At 42.0% G+C, this 21,680-nt stretch overlaps 1 protein-coding gene across 6 annotated transcripts in view; it reads right to left on the bottom strand.

Annotated features, from left to right (window-relative positions):
* Positions 1-21,680, bottom strand: part of smoc1 (SPARC related modular calcium binding 1) — a 628,567-nt gene that overhangs the window by 577,955 nt on the left and 28,932 nt on the right. For all 6 annotated transcript variants that reach the window (XM_086003604.1, XM_086003599.1, XM_086003600.1 and 3 more), the window contains exons 2-5: positions 18,026-18,197; positions 15,088-15,203; positions 2,721-2,820; positions 974-1,021 (exon numbers count right to left, since the gene is read on the bottom strand). In XM_086003604.1, the coding sequence (XP_085859730.1) occupies positions 974-1,021; positions 2,721-2,820; positions 15,088-15,203; positions 18,026-18,197 (436 nt within the window). The remainder of the gene's footprint in view (positions 1-973; positions 1,022-2,720; positions 2,821-15,087; positions 15,204-18,025; positions 18,198-21,680) is intronic.

The raw sequence follows: 21,680 nt of genomic DNA, 5'->3' as shown, positions 1-21,680 counted from the left end.
CCCATTTTATCCAACAACCTACTTGGTGGCAGCCAATTACTTCCCCCCCCAACCCCCCCACCCCCACCCCCGCCACCTGTTCCACACATGGGTCTCCCTCTGCCTCGTACCATCTGCAGCCAAAAGGGACAGATAGAGTTTCCACTCCGAACCTTTGCCAATGCAAGTCTGAAGTCAGCTGCCAGGCAGTACATGGGAGCACTCCCTTCAATTCACCCTCCCTCCCTGAGCGCAATCATTGGGCCCCTGCTCAGTACTTTGCCCAAGTGACGCTGCCGAGATTAGAAACATGCCAGAGTGCAGGAGCACGGGCACAAGCTCACATCCCGCCAATCCCAGCGCACTGCGCCACTGCAGTTGGCAGATGATCCCTACAGCGCAGGAAAAATCCTTGCCGGCAAAATCCCAGAATTCCAAGGAGGGCACTGCCGGCATTCTATTAAATGGTAGTATCAAACATTCAGGGTCACGGTGCCTTCTCTAAGCATGGCACAGAAATCAATTCACTAGCAAATTTAAAATAATACACTTGTACGATAACGGGCGAATTCGCAATATCATGTTCGCGTACGCAAGACATTTCAAACTCAAGTCAAGCACATTTATAAACTATACTGGGGGAGGGGCGTACTCCCGAAAGGAACAAACATCTACCCTACAGCCTTACTATAGTTCTTTCAGCAACAGGATGGCTGCAAGAGGGGCTCTCCACCAGATATCGAATAGACGCATGAACCACATTTACCAACAACCTGCAACCAACAGTTAAACTCTCCATCGATAGAGCTACGATGCAATGAAATAATTTTTTTCATTTAAAAAAAGGACACCAGGTCTTGCAGTCATGGGTAAGGATAGCGAAACCCCTCCTCCTCTTGCTCAATAGTCTAAAAAGCCGCAGTAATTGTGAGCATGCATTATAACCGGACAGGGAGAAGAAACAGCTGAACCAAATCGAAGAAACTCAACTCACCTTTTCTGCCTGAACTGCTGGGGCCCGAGGGCTTATCGGTTACTGAACCTTCAAAATAAAAAAGATCAACTTTTATATGTGTATATCCGACCAAACAGCACAGTAACAAACAATAAGGGGCCATCCATAATATTCACCCAAATACAGACAGTACTCTGAAAAGGAGGGAGTTAATACTCCGTATCAGCACTATTATACATCAAATCATTTTTGTTTTCACTTTGGAGAGATGCTAAGAATCACAAAGCAAAGACTGTTTCCTCGACTCCTGACACTGTGGGTACTGGTGTGGGAACAAAGGTGTTCACCCGATTGTTATACTTTAAATCAGTTAACATCTCCCTTGAAATGGTTGAGGAAGGTATTCGGTATAAATGAGTTGAGGATTCACATGTCAGGGTCGCGTAGTATAATTCCCAGGCCATATTAAAAAAGAGATGTTAAATATGGACAGCCCCCAGCTACATTTACAACAGCATGTAATAGAGAGCAAGCCAGTTGTTAGCGGAAGACATTTAATCCATCAGTTAAACTCTTTCAGTACTGACTACTGCCAGCACCTTTGCTTTGTACTCATCGACATTTTCCACTGTTTCAAGATCTGTGTTCTTTTTCCATTCCCATGTTGGTTCATTTCTCTGCCATTGTCAAACCCTCACTGCCGTCCCCCAGCGGGGAAACAGGGGACAGTCTTCATCACAGCTTCTCTATAATCATTGCCCGTGTTGTCCTGTGAGTAGCCAGCAGGAGGCGTATACTTAAAAGGCAGCCCACGGGATTACCTCGCGTCCAGGTGGACCTCCATTCAATGTCTAATAACTAAGATAAATAAATGAGGGAGCCCCAGGATTCAATCTTGTGTCCATCCAGTTTACACCCTGCTACCCGTTTTAAAGTATGGCATCTTTTGTGTATCTAGTCATTGTCTGTACTGCTTACAGCAGCATCCGAAAAAAAATGTTCTTTCCTTTAGATTCTGCTCTATGTCACACACCACTTCACAACTGGAAGAGTAGGGTCAATGAGCTGTTCTCAGATCATCGCCAATGTCATTCTTGAGCTCACCAGCACACTGCGCACTAGTGGCGCAATTCAACCATCCCTTCAATATTTTCTTGCCCCCCCCAACCCACTTCCCATGGAATCTTCCTTCCACTCGACGGACCCGTTGAGCTTGAAAACTAGCCACATGTGTGATCACAACAGGGGGAGGGGTTTGGAGGAAGATCCCGTGTCCCATCACTCCTTAACACAGCAAGTCTGTTTTATGAAAATCATTTCAAGTACAGTAAAGTGGGACAAGTTTTTTGTGCAACAAAAACAACAATTTCGACTCGCCTCTGAGGGAAGGCCCCATTCTGAGCAGAGTATCTTGTACATTCAACCTTTCTTCATTAATCATACAGCATCACAAAACTGGTTCGTCAGAGCATGTCATAACCATCTGTTACTGTGCAACTTAAAAACATACCGACAGAGTTTAACTGTTAAAGAAACTGCAGTCAGCCTACAATGGTATTCAAGGTTAAAAATAACACAGCAGAGCACCTATGCAAGTGAAAGTTCTTCACAGAATGACTGATGGTAACAACAAACGTGCAGAGTCGAGTTAAAATGGACTTTCAGTGTCATCCTGAATTGGGCCTGTCCTAAGTTTATCGAGGCAAAATACGAACACACACAAACATCCATTATTGCTCGAATAAGTGACGGTAATGTGGTAAACACTCCAGCAAACGCACAATACCTGAACACACAGGTGTTTGATTTTTAACCGAAGATCCACTCACGGGTTTCCCATCAGGAGTAACACACCAACAGTATCCTGTGAATGTGTGGCACTGGACCTGTTCAACCAAGGAGAAAAAATGCATAATTTAGTTACTGCGCAAACAAGTCTGTACCTTGACTACTTTGTGCATATAGTGGGGGAAAGAAGTTTCAAACTGAAGATCAGCCTGGCAGCACAGCAGTTGAGTTGATCCTTGTTCTCATTTGTTTTCAAATCCCTCCATGGCCTCGTCCCTCCCTATCTCTGTAACCTCCTCCAGCCCTACTACCCTCCGAGATCTCGACATTCCTCCAACGCCTCTTGCGCATCCCCGATTTTCATCGCTCCACCATTGCCAGCTGTGCCTTCAGCTGCCCGGGCCCTAAGCTCTGGAATTCCCTCCCTAAACCTCTCTGCCTCTCTACCTCCTCTTTCTCATCCTTTAAGATGCTCCTTAAAACCTACCTCACCTGTCCTAATATCTCCTTATGTGGCTCGGTGTCAAATTTTGTTTGAGCATGCTCCTGTGAAGTGCCTTGGAATGTTTAACAAGGTTAAAGGTGCTATATAAATGCAAATTGTCGTTGTTGATCCAGTGGTACGCACAGCATGGCTCAGGAGCCATTTGTGTTCCACTCCCGCTTCATATATGGCCCTCAGTAAACTTGCTGCTCTGCCTGGATTTGGGATGTCCCCAGGGCTGATATTCAGTGCAAGAGATTGCTGTTAGTAAGGTTTGCCTTGGTCTGTGAACCAGCACCTTAAATGAAAAGGAAGACTTGCATTTATATAGCACCTTTCACAGCCTCAGGACGTCCCAAAGTGCTTTACAGCCAAAGAAGTACTTTTGAACTGTTGTAATGTAGGAAACATGGCAGCCAATTTGCACACAGCAAGGTCCCACAAACAGCAATGTCATAATGACCAGATCATCTGTTTTAATAATATTGGTTGAGAGACACCAGGGTGAACTCCCCTGCTCTTCTTCAAAATAGAGCCATGGGATCTTTCACGTCCACCTGAGAGGGCAGGCGGGGCCTTGGTTTAACATCTCATCTGAAAGACGGCAGCTCTGACAGTGTAGCGCTCCCTTAGTAGTAAGACTTGGCTTTAAACAGAGAAATATGTAAATCGAAAAATATTAACCATTTTTCTAAAAAAGGAGCTATCTCTAACCATTTCAAAGCTTTATCATAAAACACTAGCAGTTCTCTCGTGGCATTGCTCTTGATGTGTCAAAGATATTATAAGAACAGGGGTGTTATGTCAAGTAGTGTTACTGAGATACAGACTTATCAGCTTTGGAAACAGCCCTGGAGATTGGGAGCATTTGGAGTGGGCATGGGGCCTGGCAATAGTGGGATAGGGTTTCAGGGCATAGCAGTATTTTGAGGGGAAGGTCCCATAGGCTGGGAGCACTGGGAAGACTGGTCTCGGTCTGGGAATATTAGGACTGATTCTGGGATCAGGAAACACTGGGAATTCAGTCTAGGGGTTAGTGAGTACTAGCGAGTGAGGAGGAAAGAGTCTGGGGATGAGAATCCTGGGGACCAGCAAGACTGGGGAGAAAGTTTCAACAACAATAACTTTTATTTATATAGCGCCTTCAATGTAATACAACATCCCAAGGTGCTTCACAGGAGTGTTATCAAAAGGCCAGAATAGGCGGATGCAGAGGTCATGGGGGATTATAGGGCTGGAGGAGATTACAGAGATAAGGAGGGGCGAGACCATGGAGGGATTTGAAAACAAGGATGAGAAGTTTAAAGTCGAGGCATTGCTTAACTGGGAGCCAATGTAGGTCAGCGAGCACAGGAGATGGGTGAGTAAGACTTGGTGCAAGTTAGCACATGGGCGGCAGAGTTTTGGATGACCTCAAGTTTATGGAGGATAGAACTAGGGAGGCTGGCCAGGAGTGCATTGGAATGGTCAAGTCTAGAGGTGATAAAGCACCAGAGTGGGGCTGGAGTGTGACAGATTGAGAGCATTGGGATCTGGCAGTACTGGAGAAGAGGAGGGAGCAGGGTGTAACAGCCTTGGCCCCTTTTGAACTGTCAGTCCCCAATCTCCCACTTCGTTCCCATTCATCAGTCTTCTCCTTCAACCTGTACACAGCCTTAATACACCCTCAGGTTTTCCACCGCCACCCCTTTCTCTGTTGTCAGCCAATTCTTGTGGCCAAAATTCCTCAGGAATTCTGCTGATGCCCTACCGTAAATCCAACAGGACCCCCAAAAAAATATAGAGACCCGACTCCAGTGGGTCTCCACCATTTGAGAAATTCTGACTTGTCTCATAACAGGCAGAACCTCCTCCTTCTTACAAGCAACCATGGTCAACAAATGAGTTAAGAGACAGAATCAAGCTAAATGAAAAGGCTTACACAAATGCAATGAAAAGTGGAACTCCAGCGGACTGGAAGAGCTATAAAAAGCAGCAAAGGGATACAAAGAAAGGTGCAAAAAGGGAATATGAAAAAAAACTTGCAAGAAACATGAAAGCTAACTGTAATTTTTTAATAAAGATATTAAGAGAAAGAGAGCAGTAAAGAGGAATATGGGCCCATTAAAGACAGGTGCAGGCAAAACTGTCATGGATAATAATAGTGGGAGACTTGTTAAATTAATACTTTGTATCTGTTTTCACAGGGGACACAGAGGATACAATACCAGTACTAGAAGGGGACTTAAAAAGAAGGCAAGGGGAGGGACTTAGTAGATTTAATACAAGTAAAATAAAGGATAATGAAGAAAATAATGGGGCTTAAGATAGACAAATCTTCAGGACCTGATAGCTTCCATCTAGGTTATTAAAAAAAATAGGTGAGAAAATTGCTGAAGCATTAGTCATAATTTTCTAAAGCTGCCTAGATTCAGGAATTGTGTCATTGGGATTGACAAATTGCAAATGTCATTCCATTATTTAGGAAGAGACAATAACTACAAACCTATCAGTTTAACATCAATTGTGGGGAAGCTACTGGAATCTATCATCAGAAACAAAGTGACAGAGCACTTGGACAAATATCAGCTGATCAAAGAGTTTGTATGGATTTGTGATGGGTACATCATGTACGACTAATCCAGTTGAATTTTGTAAGGAGCTCACTAGCAAGGTGGATAGGTGAGTGTCTATGGATGTTGTCTATATAGACTTCCAGAAGGCACTTGCTAAGGTTCTGCACAAGAGATTATTATGAAAAATGAAAGTGCACAGATTTGGAGATAACCTTGTAACATGGGTCAGGAATTAGTTGTGAGGTAGGAGACAGGGAATAGGATAAAGGGATCATTCTCTGATTGACGGGATATGACAAGTGGTGTTCCCCAGGGATCTGTACTGGGGCCTCAGTTTTTCACCATATATATTAATAACTTGGGTAAAGCAATAGAGAGTTGTATATCCAAGTGTGCAGGTGATAATAAGTTAGGGGACACAGTAAGTTGTGTGGATGGGAGCAGGAAGTTATAAAGGGACATAGACAGACTAAGTGAGTGGGGAAAAACTATGGCAGATGACGTTCAATGTGGAGAAGTGTGAGGTTATCCATATTATATCAGAGAAAGACAAATTGGAAGACTTTCTCAATGGCGAGAGACTAGGAGCTGTGGAGGAGCAATGGGATTTAGGTGTTCATGTACACAAATCACTAAAAGCTATTGGACGGGTAATCTAAAGGCTAATGGGATGTTATCTCAAGGGGTTTTGAATTCAAAAGTGTAGAAGTGATGCTTCAGTTGTACAGAGTCTTGGTCAGACTCCATCTGGGGTACTGCGTTTGGTTTTGGGCACTGAACCTCAGGAAGGATATACTGGCCTTGGAGGTGTACAGCAGAGATTCACCAGGATTTAAAGAATTACATTATGAAGACAGATTGCATAAATTGGTTTGTAATCCCTTGAGATTAGAAGGTTGTGGAGTGATCTAATCCAAATATTTAACATGATAAAAAGGATTCGATAGGGCAGTTACAGAAAAACTATTTCCTCTGGTGGGGGAATCCAGCACAAGGGGGCATAGTCTTAAAATTAGAGCCAGGCCATTTAGGAGTGAAATCAGGAAGCACTTTTTCACACAAAGGGCAGTGGAAATCTGGAACTCTCTAGAACAGACCGCTTGCCTTACAGTATTTACAAACTGGAAGTGTTGGATTCAGTTCATGCCGGTATTTTGTTTGTCCATGTTTGGGGTACTGGCAATGGCCCTGCACCTATTGGAGAAAAACTTGGAACTACTCGGTGGCAGGTGATTGCCCACCCAATACAAGTATATATTTTCCATGACAAAAATTGCAGACAAACCATTGCAGGTTTAAGCGATGGAACTGTTAAACTGGTTAAACGTCAGCAATAACTGCCAGTGTAAGTCCCAGAACTCATTCATGGAATATGAGGATATCGATACCATGGGAAAGAGGGCCAGAAATGATGGAGAAAAGAACATAAATAAAAATAAATTTGGTGCTGGATACCTGCAGCTGCACTTCTATGATTACAGTTATACTATTAGAAAACTGCAGTGTCAACCTAGTTCGAATTTACCCAAATGCAGTGCCCACATCTCAGAGACAGTTGCATCCTTGAATTAGGGATGGACATTTTTTTTTAATGCAAGGTTCCTGCTCTTTACTGCTATCCGGTGACCCCTGCTGGAAGGCACACGTGTGGGCAAAGTTGGACTCAACTGTGATACCCCAAAGGGTGAAATAGCCCTGGAGCACAGAAGGTTAAGGGGAGATTTAATAGAGGTGTTCAAAATTATGAGGAGTTTTGACAGAGCAGATAAGGACAAACGGTTTGCATTGGCAGGAGGGTTGGTAACCAGAGGACACAGATTTAACGTGATTGGCAAAAGGACCAGGGGTGAGATGAGGAGGAAAAAAATGATTCAGTGAGCGGTTATGATCTGGAATGCACTGCCTGAAAGGATGGTGGAAGTAGATTCAATGGTAACAGGATATGGATAAATACTTGAAAAGGAAACATTTTCAGGGCTATGGGGAAAGTGCAAGTTAGTGGGACTAATTAGATAGCTCTTTCAAAGAGCCGGCACAGGCACGATGGGCCGAATGGCCTCCTTCTGTGCTGTATAATTCTATGATTCTGTAACCTGCCGGTGCTCACTGTCCAGGTTCCACGCATGAAAAGCAGTCATTGGAGTAAAGTACCAGAGGGCCGTCAATGGAACTAAACCCCAGCATCAGTCACCGCCCTCAGGGGAGATGGGGACAAAATTGGGGGGATGGCGGGGGGCAAGAGCAACATTTTTTTTAAAAAGGCAGCGACAAAGATGCAAGTCCATACTTATACTTAACACTTTCAATGGTGTAAAGTCCACAGTATGGGCTGAATTTCCAGGCCTCCTGATTGGCGGAAACAGGGAAGTAGCGATCTGAAAATGGATGGCAAGAAGTTACCGTCACAGTGGCCATCGCCATTTTGCTGGGGTCCTCCAAGCAGGCAGTGCTATCCCTGATCTGGGAATGCTGGATGCCCCTGGATGCCTGCAATAGGAAGTGCTTCATTTCCAAAAGCTAACAACCTTCAACTTGAGCGTATTTTTTTTTTAATGAAGAAATTAAGAGATTTAAGGGCCCTGTGAGACGCACTCACAAAGCTGGTTCTCACCAGGTTTTAGTTGTCAAGTTTTCATGTTACTGGTGAATAAAATCTAGTCAAGAGGCTCATTTTCCTATTTTGCAGAGGTGGAAATGCCATTGGTGTTGTTTCATTGATTAGAATGTATTGTAGTAACTACTTTGTAAAAGCCATGGGGATGATCCAGGACAGAACATGAAATTGGATAAGAAGCTGGGAAACTCTTATTGTAAGAGCACTTGGGAGAGATGTGGTGTCAGACTTGGGGGAGGTGCTGAGTGGAGCACTGCAGATCTATGTTTGGACTCCTGTTTCTTATCTGGTTGCAGAAATCTACAGACAGCACTAAAATAGGGAGAGCAGTCAGGAAACAATGAACAATTTTCAGGAGAGTTAGCTCAGTTAGGAATTGGGCAAAAAGTAAATTAAAGCATATTGGGTAAAAAAAAATGAGCAACATATGGAATAGAATTAGCACAGGGCGATTTAGATCAGGAGCTGGAGTAACAGTAGATGCATCAATTGGAGTGGAGAAGCAGTTAAAAAAGCAAATAAAGGAATTGGATGCCCAGTGGGTTGGACACTAGCCTTTCACCTCTGGCACCTGGGTTCAAATTCAACCCAGGCTAATGGGACGTGTGTCTGCTGACTGGCAGTGCGGTGTGATGCGAATTTGAGCAGTCTTAATGCAATTCCTAGTGGGTAGTGGCCTTCCTAGGATGGCTGTTGTGGGAAATGGAAAATAAAATGTCACATTGGTGTATTGGGGTTGCTCGTCTGATCCGGAAGTGCTTAATGCTGACACTGAAATGAGGAGAGTTCCATTCTCCAGCACTAACATACCCCCCTGAACATGATCAGTACAATTTATATATAATAATAGAATGCTGGCGGGGAATGTTGGCGTGGAATATAAGTCCATAGAGATTATGTTGAAGCTTTACAAGACATTGGTTGGGACACATTTGGAATATGGTGTATAATTTTGTTACCATGATTCAATAGGGACATGTGCAGAGTAGAGTAACAAAGCAGGGCCTAAAGGGTTAAATTATGAGGGTAGGTTTCATAAACTTGGCTTGTATTACCTTGAGTTTAAAAGGTTGAGTGGTGATCCAATTTTGGTGTTTCAAATGAAAGAAGATTCAATAGGGTAGATACAGAGAAGCTATTTCCTCTGGTGAGGGAATCCAAAACAAGGGGGCAAAAAACTTAAAATTAGAGCCAGGCCATTTAGGAATGAATTCAGGAAGCACTTTTTCACACAAAGGGTAGCGGAGATCTGGAACTCTCTCCCCCAATAGGCTGTGGATGCTGGGTCAACTGAAGTTTAAGACTAAGATTGACAGATTTTTAATAGGTAAGGGCATCAAACAATATGAATCAAAGAAGGGTAAATGGAGTTGAGGTACAGATCAGCCAATGAATGGCAGAACAGGCTCGAGGGACTGCATGGCCTACTCCTGTTCTAATGCCTAAGAATGAAGTGCAATGGAGACGAGGCAATATTAGACATGCTTAACCTCTATAATCTAAAGATAAAGGGGCAACAGCCTTATCGAGGTACATAAAATATTAAAAGGTATATATGAGACAAATCTAGAATATTTCTTCGAGATCAGTCAGATGGACCTAAACTTAAATTTTAAAAAGATCTTGGAAAAGGTTTCTTTAGTCAAACGGTGATACATTTTTGGAGTGATTAAGATAGTGGACTCAAAGCCATTAGGGGAGGTCAAAAAATCAATTGGATGCTGGGCTGGGTGAGTTAGAATACGAGAGAGCTGAGTGCAATAGGCCAAATCTCTTTTTTTTAATCCTTAATTTTTTTCTTATGTACTTGAGACTCTGGATAAACTCATTCTCACTAGCATGATTAAGCCAGGGTGGTGTTTCTGAATATCTCACTGGAGTAGACAAGAGGACATTTAGTACATTGAAATACTGCGGTTGGATGTTGTCATTTCTCAGAGGGATACAGTAAAAATATACAAAAAGCCTCTCTAGGATTTGAAAAGTATGAAAATGTTAGCTAGAAATGTTAGCTAATTACACTGACAAATTAAGATATCCAGTTCACAATCTTGGATAAGTACTGGCATGTTAGCAAGCTTTGCTAACAAAGAGCCAGTAGGACCAATGCCATTGTAAAATTCTTAGTGCATTGATCAACGTGAATTTCCAAGACAGCTGGATCAAACATACAAATCTGAAAGATTTCAAGCGAAAAAGGATCTTTTCTGTCGCTAGTATGTTTAAGTTAACTCTTTTTGAGGCTTTATTAGTGTTTTGGTAGTAAAGCAAAATGGATCCTATTTTATTTAAGGATGTTAGATCACCTGCTGTCTCCCAAGCAGATGTTACTGCTAATGAGAGCCATGCCACACATCACTCAAGCCTAGCTCGAATTGCTGGATCTGAGAAATGAGTACCAAGGTTTCACGGAACGTTACAGCACAGAAACTGGCTATTTGGCCAATCAAGTCTACACCAGTCGTTTTTCCAATTTGGCCAATCAAGTCTACACCAGTCGTTTTTCCAATTGAACTCTTCTGTTTACATAGGATTACATAGGATATATGGCACAGAAACAGGCCGTTCGGCCCAACCAGTCCATGCCGATGTTTATGCTCCACACGAGCCTCCTCCCGTCTTTCCTCATCTAACTCCATCAGCATAACCCTCTATTCCCTTCTCCCTCATATGTTTGTCCAGCTTCCCCTTAAATACATCTATACTATTCGCTTCAACCACTCCCTGTGGTAACGAGTTCCACATTCTCACCACTCTTTGGGTAAAGAAGTTTCTTCTGAATTCCCTATTGGATTTCTTGGTGAACTATCTTATATTGATGATCTCTAGTTATGCTCTTCCCCACAAGTGGAAACATTCTCTCTGTATCCACTCTAACAAAACCTTTCATAATTTTAAAGACCTCTATTTAGTCACCCCTCAGCCTTTCTTCAAGAGAAAAGAGACCCAGCCTGTTCATCCTTTCCTGATATGTATACCCTTGCATTTCTGGTATCATCCTTGTAAATCTTCTCTGTACCCTCTCCAGTGCCTCTATATCCTTTTTATAATATGGCGACCAGAACTGTACGCAGTACTGTAAGTGTGGTCTAACCAAGGTTAGATACAGGTTTAGCATAACTTCCCTACTTTTCTATTCTATCCCTCTAGAAATAAACCCTAGTGCTTGGTTTGCTTTTTTATGGCCTTGCTAACCTGTGTTGCAACTTTTACTGATTTGTGTATTTGTACTCCGAGATCCCTTTGTTCCTCTACCCCACCTAGACACGCACCCTCCAAGTGATGTGACCTCCCTATTCTTCTGACCAAAATGTAATACCTCACATTTATCTGTGTTGAACTTCATTTGCCAATCATTTGCCACTGCTCATACTTTATTATTTGTTTTTCAAGCAAATGTTTAATTCCCTTTTAAAGCAATTTATGGACTCTGCTTCAACAATGGTTTGTGCCAGAGAATTGCACACTCCAACCACCCACCTTTTTCTGGCCTCTGCTTGAATTCTTTTTCTGATTATCTTAAATTTCTACCCTCTCACTACTGTCTCACTGAATAATGGAAGCAATCTATCAAATGTATGACTATCATAACACATTATAATCTTTTAGATTTCCACTTAATCTTCTTTGCTCCAGTGAAAATAGCTCTAACTTCTCAAGTTTCTCTTCATAACTATAACCGCCTCTTCCCTGGTAACATCCCAATGAATGTGCACAGCACCTTCTCCATTGCTTTTACACCTTATCCATAATAGGATGGCCAAAACTGTACATAGAACTACAACTGCGGCCTACGGTCTTGTACCAGTTCAACATTACCTCTTTGCTTTTGTATTCTATGCCTCGAAATATAAAACCAAGGATTCCAAAATCCAATTCCCAATATGCCTCCACTGGCAACAGGCAAAGATCTAACAGGAGGGGAATCAAAGAACTGTCAATTGCTGAGAGCCTCCCAGCAGTTAGCTGAAGAGTGGCACTGGGAACAGGTTGCCCATCTGCCCACTCAGTCAGCCACGAGCGGATGTGCCCTGGGAAGATCAGTACAGAGAACAACAATGAGAAATAGGAGGAGTCTCATACTCAGAATACTGACAACCAATGTAATGAAGAGGTTTGGTGACAAGTTGTGGTGAGTGCTGAAAAATTAAGAGGCAAATGAAATCAACATTTAGTTCCTCTTAAATAGCAAAAACATCGCTAGCAACAAGTTTATGCAGCTCACCCAGAATACACTCCCAGGACAGGATAAGGGGCCAGCCATTTAGGACTGAGATGAGGAGAAATTTCTTCACTCAAAGGGTTGTGAATCTTTGGAATTCTGTACCCCAGAGTGCTGTGGATGCTCAGTCGATGAGTATATTCAAGACTGAGATTGATAGATTTTTGGATACTAAGGGAATCAAAGGATATGGGGATAGTGCAGGAAAGTGGAGTGATGAAGAAGTTCAGCCATGATCTTATTGAATGGCGGAGCAGGCTCGAAAAGCCGAATGGCCTACTCCTGCTCCTATTTCTTATGTTCTTATAACACCTCTTCCAATCGTTTCACCCTATGTCACTGCACTGTAAGGAATCTCACAGCAGGACATCAAACTCTCCCAGCCAAGATCAACATGAGTTGCATATTTTTCTCCCAAGTATAAACTAATTATTTTTGTGCTACAGTATGACGGAATAGACAGAAACCTTGTTTTTAAATTACCTCTTTTTAAAAACAAACTCTAATGCCTGTTGATGCAGAACTGAAATCTCAGCGTCCTTGTCAATGTGCCATGCTTACAACAGCAATGCATTCCTCATAAATGTAAACTATCACTCACTCTTTGGCCATTGCCTTTCTTTCAAAAGTGTTTGCAGCATGTTCAATTAAACACCCCGTTGGCAAACAATCTTAGGTCCCACATCTCAGCACAAATTATGGCTCATCCAAACTATACAATCAGGTTTTAGGCAATAATGATTTCAACAGTTTTATTTAGCGCACCGGGGCCATGCCCACTGCCCCCCGCCCTCCACCCCATCTCACTTCACGAAGGCAAACCATTTTGAGCACCAATTATTTTCTCACTCTCTCCTGGCAATTCCACCAAAGCAACACTAGAAATGAGTTATGACCAGCTCAATCAAAACATCCACCGTGTAGCCCTGTGGTTGAGGGTTTGAATCCCCAGATGTTGCCATGCATTCAACTTTGTCAACCACATGCATGAGAGCTTTTCCCAGCTCTTGGCTGGACTGCTGTGGGGACCTGTGTCCCAGTTAACTTCAAAATGTTAACCAAATGACTTAATCTATGCTTCACTATGTTGAAGAGGTGTTCCATCTTAAAGATGTAACCAACTTAACAAAAATAGAGAACACAAGAGGCAGACCAACAGGAGCAGCATTGAAGGAACAAACAGGAATGCGAACCCATAGGGAAATCTTTTGCACATAAGGCAATAAGGGCCAGCTTGGCTCTGTTGCTAGTACTCTCATCTCTGGGTTAGAAGGTTACACGTTTAAGTCCCATATCAGGCTTTGGTCTCATGACCCACTCTGGCACTCCAGTGTAGGGCCGAGGGGGTGTTGTATTGTCAGAAGTTCCATTCTTCAAACGATCTTGTTTAACAAGTCAGGTGGATGTTGAAGATCCCGTGGAAAATGTGAAGAACAGGTGTCTGAGCCAGCATCACTCCTTCAACCAACACCACCAAACTCAACAAAGATTAACTGGCCATTCATCACATTGCTGTTTGTGGGACCTTACAGGTAGAGAGTAGCTATGGGTTGTGCCTACATAACAACAGTCATTACAATTCAAAGTAATTTATTGCATAAAGCACTTTACTCAGAGTGGTGAGAATGTGGAACTCGCTACCATTTGGAGTAGTTGAGGCAAACAGCATAGATGTATTTAAGGGGAAGCTAGATAAACACATGAGGGAGAAATGAATAGAAGGATATATTGATAGGGTGAGATGAAGTTAATAGTGTGGGAGGAGGCTCATGTGGAGCATAAACACCGGCATAGACGGTTTGCTTCAAGGCTGTAAATTCTATGCAATTCTATGTAAAGTGCTTATAGACTTCTTGATGTGATAAGATGCTATATGTATATTAATTAATGTATTACTGATAGAAAAGGGCACATCATAGCCATAGCACATACTAAATATCACCACAAGTACTGCTGTCCACATAACTCCTGAGCACTGAGGCTATGGGTAAGTTATGGTCACCTCATTGATGACATCACATGGTTGGCTCTCATACACATTCTATTTAGAAATATGTGCAGTAGGTTTTCAATTAGAATAAAGCCCTGAATGTTCTGAACTTCTATACCCTATCAAAATCAGCTGATGATATTTTGTGGTATTAGCAGAAATAAAATATTTTTTCATTTTTCTCCACAGGATTGGTATAAATTTTTTTACATTTTATGGACACAGGGTGGAGTCAATAATCTCCCCAAAATCAGCTTACAGTACTTCAGTGGAAAGAAATATTAGGAAGCAGTTAAAGAAAACACGTAGATCCATGGTAAGCACACAAATACAATGGGACTGTGGGTACCATAACAACAACAATTTGCATTTATATAGCACCTTTAACATAGTAAAACATCCCAAGGCGCTTCACAGGAGCATTATGAAACAAAATTTGACTTAATGGGGTGTGACTGCTTCTTCACTGTCCCATGCCTACTCATTCACCATTACATTACCTGAGCAAATGAGCCATCCTCATTACATTCTGGAATGAAAACCGGTTCCTGTGGCTTTTTGGCCTGTTCCTGTGCTTGCTGTGCCCTTTCTGTCCGACACTTGGTTGGGCCTGCTTCTGTAAAAAGAGCCAACAGATTTTTTGACCGTTGTATTTACAGAAGATAATTATTAGCATTATATAAAACCAAAACATATTGCACTTCATCAGGATCTTTCTAATATTGTTTTTTTTCAAACATCTCTCCCCAATCACTTTTCCTAAAGAGGATTCTTTCGTCTCACCCCAATATATAGAGGTCAGATATGTGACCAGTTATTAGGCCTTTGTCTCCGCCACTGGAAGGTGCAGCACAGTAGTGTGAACTGCCCCTTCCTTCCTCTGCTGTCCTCGCCCTCAGTGTCAAGAACCACTTCATCTTCACTCAGTGTCAGACTCAGGGATTTAGCAGAATTATTTTTTAAACTTTTATCTAAATACAAAGAAAATGAGAGAAAAAAACGTAAATCTACTTATTAAAAGGAGCCTTCTAAACAAGTGCAAGTCGAGGCTATTTACAAAATATTGCTTGGTATAGAGAGAACGGATTGTTGACAGAATAAGATTCTGAACAGCTTCGATTAGGTTTAGCTTATTTATTTATTTTTTGGTCCAGGATCTTGAACATGTGGAATTTGACCACAGTTTACATTAGCAGACTGCTCAACCATTCGAAACGCAGAGCAGAAGAGCAGAAATATATGCCTTGCTGCACAGGCCCAGACACATTTCCCCTGCCCTTTCACACACCCATTCATATCAATTAAGGCATTTGAGTCAACAAATTAGGTTTATTAGAGTGCCAGTTATATATCAAAGATAGACCTATGTTAAAAATTATGATTTTTGACAACCTTTGTCTAGTCAAATTCATACACAGGATAAATGTGTGATTACAGCAAGTCATAAATGGTACCGTTTCCACTTATGACTCAAATTCCCAGGCGATTGGATGGTATATAGTCAGCTAGAACAATGCACTTTAACCTCTGGTATCTGAGTTAGAATCCAGCCAAAGGCACAGAAACCTCTTTTTTGATGGCCTGTACTGTCCAAAGTGAAATAATTTCAAGCAATCTTAATTCAGTTGCTAGTGGCCATGTGCCCAGCTCACCAAACACCCAGGATCCAGTAGTTATGGCACTACTGGAAATCTCACTTGGAAATGCCACCAGAATGAATAGTGTGAGAAATGGTTCTATAAGGGGTATTCTTCTGAGACACTTTGTTCAGGAATATAGAGGAACATCAACTGTGCTTTACTTGACCTTAGAGTGATTGCTTCAGAGAATTGTAAAATAATCTGGACGTCCTGCATAGATTGTTTTCCTGAGCAATTTATCCATAGTGGGGAGGTGGGATGGGGAACACTCTTTTGTTCCTTAGCTCTACATTTTGCTCACCCAATACCGTCCAATTTGATTCCTTACATGGGTGGAGGAAGGTGTGCAAGATGTTTGAGCTGTTGCAGCAGTGGCGACAAAATCAATCGGACTGATTCTGAGTATCACACATTCTTTTGCTGGTGACGCCATCTTGATTTTTTTAAGCTGATACACATATTAGTGCCACATACAGCCAGGCCCACATAGTAAGTGCCTGCACTCAAGTCCAAGCTATGAGAGGCCAGGGAGGGTGGAAGGGGGTCAACAGATTCAGCTTGTGTGCTTATAATCTCCATATTACTAATTACACCCTTGATTCAATATGTGAGAAGAATCTTCAATGCATGTGTGGATGATAATGAGGTAACATGAAGAATGGATGAACAGCAACCATCAGTGCTGTCATTGATTCCGTTTTGTTGCCGTTTTACTGTATTAACTAGTGTCAAGAGCTGAGAGACTGACTCAACAGGCCAATAAATCATCATTCAATTAAACTTGCAGTGATTTTGTCACAATGACTAGTCCTCAACTATCAACTACGTTGAGCGTCCTGACCTTTGATGCCCACAATGATGCCGACTATTAAAAAAACAAGCTCCAGATATCATGGAAATGGTGTTAGGTTCATCAGGGTTAATTGTGACTTTCAGCGATAGTGTAAAACATGGAAAAACGGATCGGCCAGCCATTATGCAGCTCTCCCGATTTTCCTTTCCAAATGGAAATTATGGTAACAATTTATAAATCACTGGTTAGGCCTCAGCTGGAGTACTGTCCAGTTGTGGGCACCACACTTTAGGAAGGATGTCAAGGCCTATGAAAGGGTGCAGAGGAGAGTTATTGGAATGATACCAGGGATGAGGGACTTCAGTTATGTGGTGAGACTGGAGAAGCTGGGATTGTTCTGCTTTGAACAGTTAAGGTTAAGGGGAGACTTAATAGAGGTGTTCAAAATTATGAAGATTTTGATAGAGCAGATAAGGAGAAACTGTTTCCATTGGCAGCAGGATCAGTAACCAGAGGACACAGATTTAAGATAATTGGCAAAAGAACCAGGAGGGAGTTGAGAATTATTTTTTTACACAGCGAGTTGCTATGATCTGGAATGCACTGCCTGAAAGGGTGGTGAAAGCAGATTCAATAGTAACTTTCAAAAGGGAATTGGATATATACTTGAAAAGGAAAAATTTGCATTGCTATGGGGAAAGAGCACAGGGAGTGGGACTAATTGGATAGCTCTTTCATAGAGCCGGCACAGGCACGATGGCCTCCTTCTGTGCTGTAAGATTCTATAATTCTATGTATAAAGGGCAGCGGATCCAATACTGCACAGAGTAAAACTGACCCCCATCATATCCTCTCGAGGTTCAGAGCATAGTTAAAGCCAATCATGAAGCTGCCTTTGAAACCTCTCAATGAGATTACTGCCTTATAGCCGTTATTTACTATATAACAAATAGCTAATTAGGTATCTGTGACACTGTGAGGGATGGGGGAGAGGAGATGAGTTACCTTTACATCTGCCTCGGTGCGTGATCTCCAGTGTTGAATCCCTGCACTTGGCTCTCAGATAATCACATCTTGATTCGTACGTCCTGCCATCAGACACGCAGAGGGGCTTCAGCTGAGAGCCAGAACAATGTACATTGCACTCCAGGTCTTGGTCACGATCTCCAATTAGAAACTGATAATAAAAAAATCCAATACTATATCAAAGATCTCCAAATACTGAGACAGACTGTCCACAAAATAAGCACACTCATCGTTTGACAAGCTAATAATCTCCCAAGGACAACAGTGTTGCAATACAGTAGCTATAAGTGTATCTTAAAATAATATCAAAGAATGTCTTTTCACAGATGGCATAACAATTTCCAGAAAAAGATGCCTGAAGGAGCTCTTGTCAATCATCACTGGCCTGTAATCCGAAACTCTCCAAGCACCTTTGCTGGGAAGCAGGGGCGAGTGAGCACTGTTTATTTTGGAGCAAAGCACAGTGTTGGCCGCCATTGGTGAGACTTACAATGCCGACATGTCACATTTTTTTAACAACTCGGATGACAATTATTTGACAGGTAGATCAAAACAAAATCAGCTTAACAAAGGCAGGAGTGTTGTTACAGCTGCCATCTCACTGCACAATGAGCACTATGGTTTTTAGTCAGTGTGCCTACACTAAGACTATGAGGTCAGCTGCAGGTTTTTACTTCCATTTTAATATTATAATCTCGGCACTCCCTCCCCCAGTGCTTTAGAAATAAGTCAGGAGGCAAAACCATAAGAAAGGATCTCGATACCTTAGAATAAAAGTTTCATAGGAATATGTTGAGCTCATTATATAATTAGATTTTTTTTAATGAAGAACATTGAGGGTTCTACCCTCCCCTCTAATAGATTCTTCAGCAAATGGTTGCTAGATTTGTATTAGAGTATATAGAGCCATCTTTTTATAAAATGCAACAACTTTGCTCTCTGCTGCCCTAATTGACTTCAGCTGGGGTGATGATGGTGGGGACCGTACAATTGGTCTCAGCACCCCAGGCTAGGAAGAAAAATAAACAACAGCCAGGGTTCTTGTTCCTTATCACTATCAGTAACGTCAAGTGAGGGTAGAATCGGATTCAGTTGTGGTACCTCTCATGGTCAAACAGCCTGCCAACACTCATGTTGAGTGGTCACTTTGAGCAGAAAACTGAGGAAAAAAGCTCATTCTAGCTTTTCCCTGTTTTAGTCCCACTCTCTCTCTCTGCCATATGCAGTTTCCGCCTAACAGGGCAAGGAAACCACTTTCAACCAGAGCTGTCGGTGCGGGATGGATTGACCCCCCGCTCCTCCTGCTACAATTTTCCAGCCCTTCTTTGGGGAGATGTCTAGTCCTCCATTCACTGCTTTCCCAGACATCCCCATGGTGTCTAGAATCCTGTCACATGGTCACTGCAGCATGTTACATGTTAATGTACCAAGACATTGGCTGCCCTTTGTGCCATGTTTCTCATTCCTCACACAGAAAAAAAGTCTTTTGTAATTGATCATTTTATTACATTTTTTCTATTTATTGAATTTTTATTCTAATAAGTAAAGTAATCTGTATGAATTTTGTTTTAAAGGGGCAGACACAGACTTTCTGGAAAAATGTTTGGCAAACCATTTTTCATTTGTTTACAAACACATGACATGTTGAGATAAATCGGCAAGAGAGGCATTTTTTTTTATTATTCATTCACGGGGTGTGGGCATCGCTGGCAAGGCCAGCATTTATTGCCCATTCCTAATTGCCCTTGAGAAGGTGGTGGTGAGCCGCCTTCTTGAACCGCTGCAGTCCTTGTGGTGAAGGTACTACCACAGTGCTGTTAGGGGAGTTCCAGGATTTTGACCCAGCAATGATGAAGGAACGGCGATATATTTCCAAGTCAGGATGGTGTGTAACTTGGAGGGGAACTTGGAGATGGTGGTGTTCCCATGCGCCTGCTGCCCTTGTCCTTCTAGCTGGTAGAGAACACAGGTTTGGGAGGTGCTGCCGAAGAAGCCTTGTGCGTTTTGCCACTGCAGCAAAAGTGATGCAGGTTCTTTCTCATAACCAAAAACCTTCTAATGAAGGTGGGTGCTAACTTAAACCTCAGTGACCACATAATCTACACAAACAGAAACTACCTTATCGCAGAATGTTTGATCAGAACCTTCATGTGCAATATGAACTCCCTCCCTCCAAAAGAAATTCTGTAAGTGGGAGGTGCATATTATACACAGATACAAAAAAAAATTCTCAACATTTAAATTTCATATTGGAGGCACGCATTATACACAGGGGCTGCTCAACTTTAACATGTCACTGCAATTTAAGTCAGATGGTAAAATTACGCTTTGTCCACATGGTGCCCACCTTCAAAGGGTTAAGTGTTTTGTAATAGTTGATGTTAACCTATACAGAATATTAAGTGTGCCATGTGGTATCTTGTGCTCTGCTATAAAATATTACCACGTACTAGCTCCTATGCAACTGCTCAAGTTGCACAGAGGAAATTATTGCCCACTATACCATCTCTTCACTGCGGGTGAGCTTACGTCAGAACCAACTGACTGAATTATCTCTTTAAAATAAGCTTGCTGCTAGCTTCAGTTATTCTATTATCTATCTAACAATGTAAAATAGAACACCTCTAATTAATTTTCTAAAAAGGTTTTAAAATGTCTTTCTTGAATTTGCCAGCGACAAAATTGGATCTGTTTTCACAAGTTCATATATACCATACAAACCAGATATTTACAGTGTATATTTGAACTGCCATTAATTGTGCCCCAATATCAATTAACTTATCTATTTCTGAAGTAACAGCAATTGCATTTTTAAAATAAGGACAGTGGTTAATTATTTATTAAATAACACTAGAAAAAAGGAAGTGAGTTGCTATATGGATAATACTGAGGAGTGGCAATTCTTCGGGCTGTATACAAAAGATTTCACAGCAAGAATTGATCACTTAGTTCACTTTGGTTCCTTTTGTTCCCTCAGCTATTTTCTCCTTTCCATGCCCCTCACCTTCTGAAAGCATTGACTTGCTGTTTATCATCTGGCAGGTTGTCCAAGTGACCATTATTGCTGCAAAAATGGACCAGCTATATAAGTGGCTGTCAACAAGCTATTTCACCAGGGGGACATCTCAGTCAAGCTTAATCCTCTCCTCACCTAATCTTGGCCTGTGCACTCATCACACAAAAAATGAGCAGAGGATACTGGATGGCAATCAGAAGCTGGGGAACTTGTCCAATTTCCCCCTACCCAACCCAGGAGAGCTGAAGCCAATTGTAGCATCGTTAATGCGGCTTTAGCTGAAATCAGCTAAATATGCACAAATAAGGATCAAACCCATAATCTTTCTGATCTGAGAGAAACAGAGTTAACGTTTCAGGTCGATGACAAACGTTAACTCTGCTTCTCTCTCCACAGATGTTGCCTGAACTGCTGAGTATTTCCAGCATTTTCTGTTTTTATTTCAGATTTCCAGCATCCTCAGTATTTTGCTTTTGTATCTTTCTGATCTATGTGGCTCAGCTAGTCTGAATAGACTCAGAGCCTTTGGGTGGAGTCAGAAAGGCAGTCTTTAACTGTAAGTGTTGGTTGATGGTCTTTGGTCCCTTATTAAGAATGTAGACAGTGGATCTGCAGCTC

The sequence above is a fragment of the Somniosus microcephalus genome, chromosome 12, assembly GCF_052327205.1.
Source record: "Somniosus microcephalus isolate GS21.2 chromosome 12, FLI_Smic_1.0, whole genome shotgun sequence".
NCBI lineage: Eukaryota > Metazoa > Chordata > Chondrichthyes > Squaliformes > Somniosidae > Somniosus > Somniosus microcephalus.
This window is presented reverse-complemented; position numbering and strand designations above follow the sequence as displayed.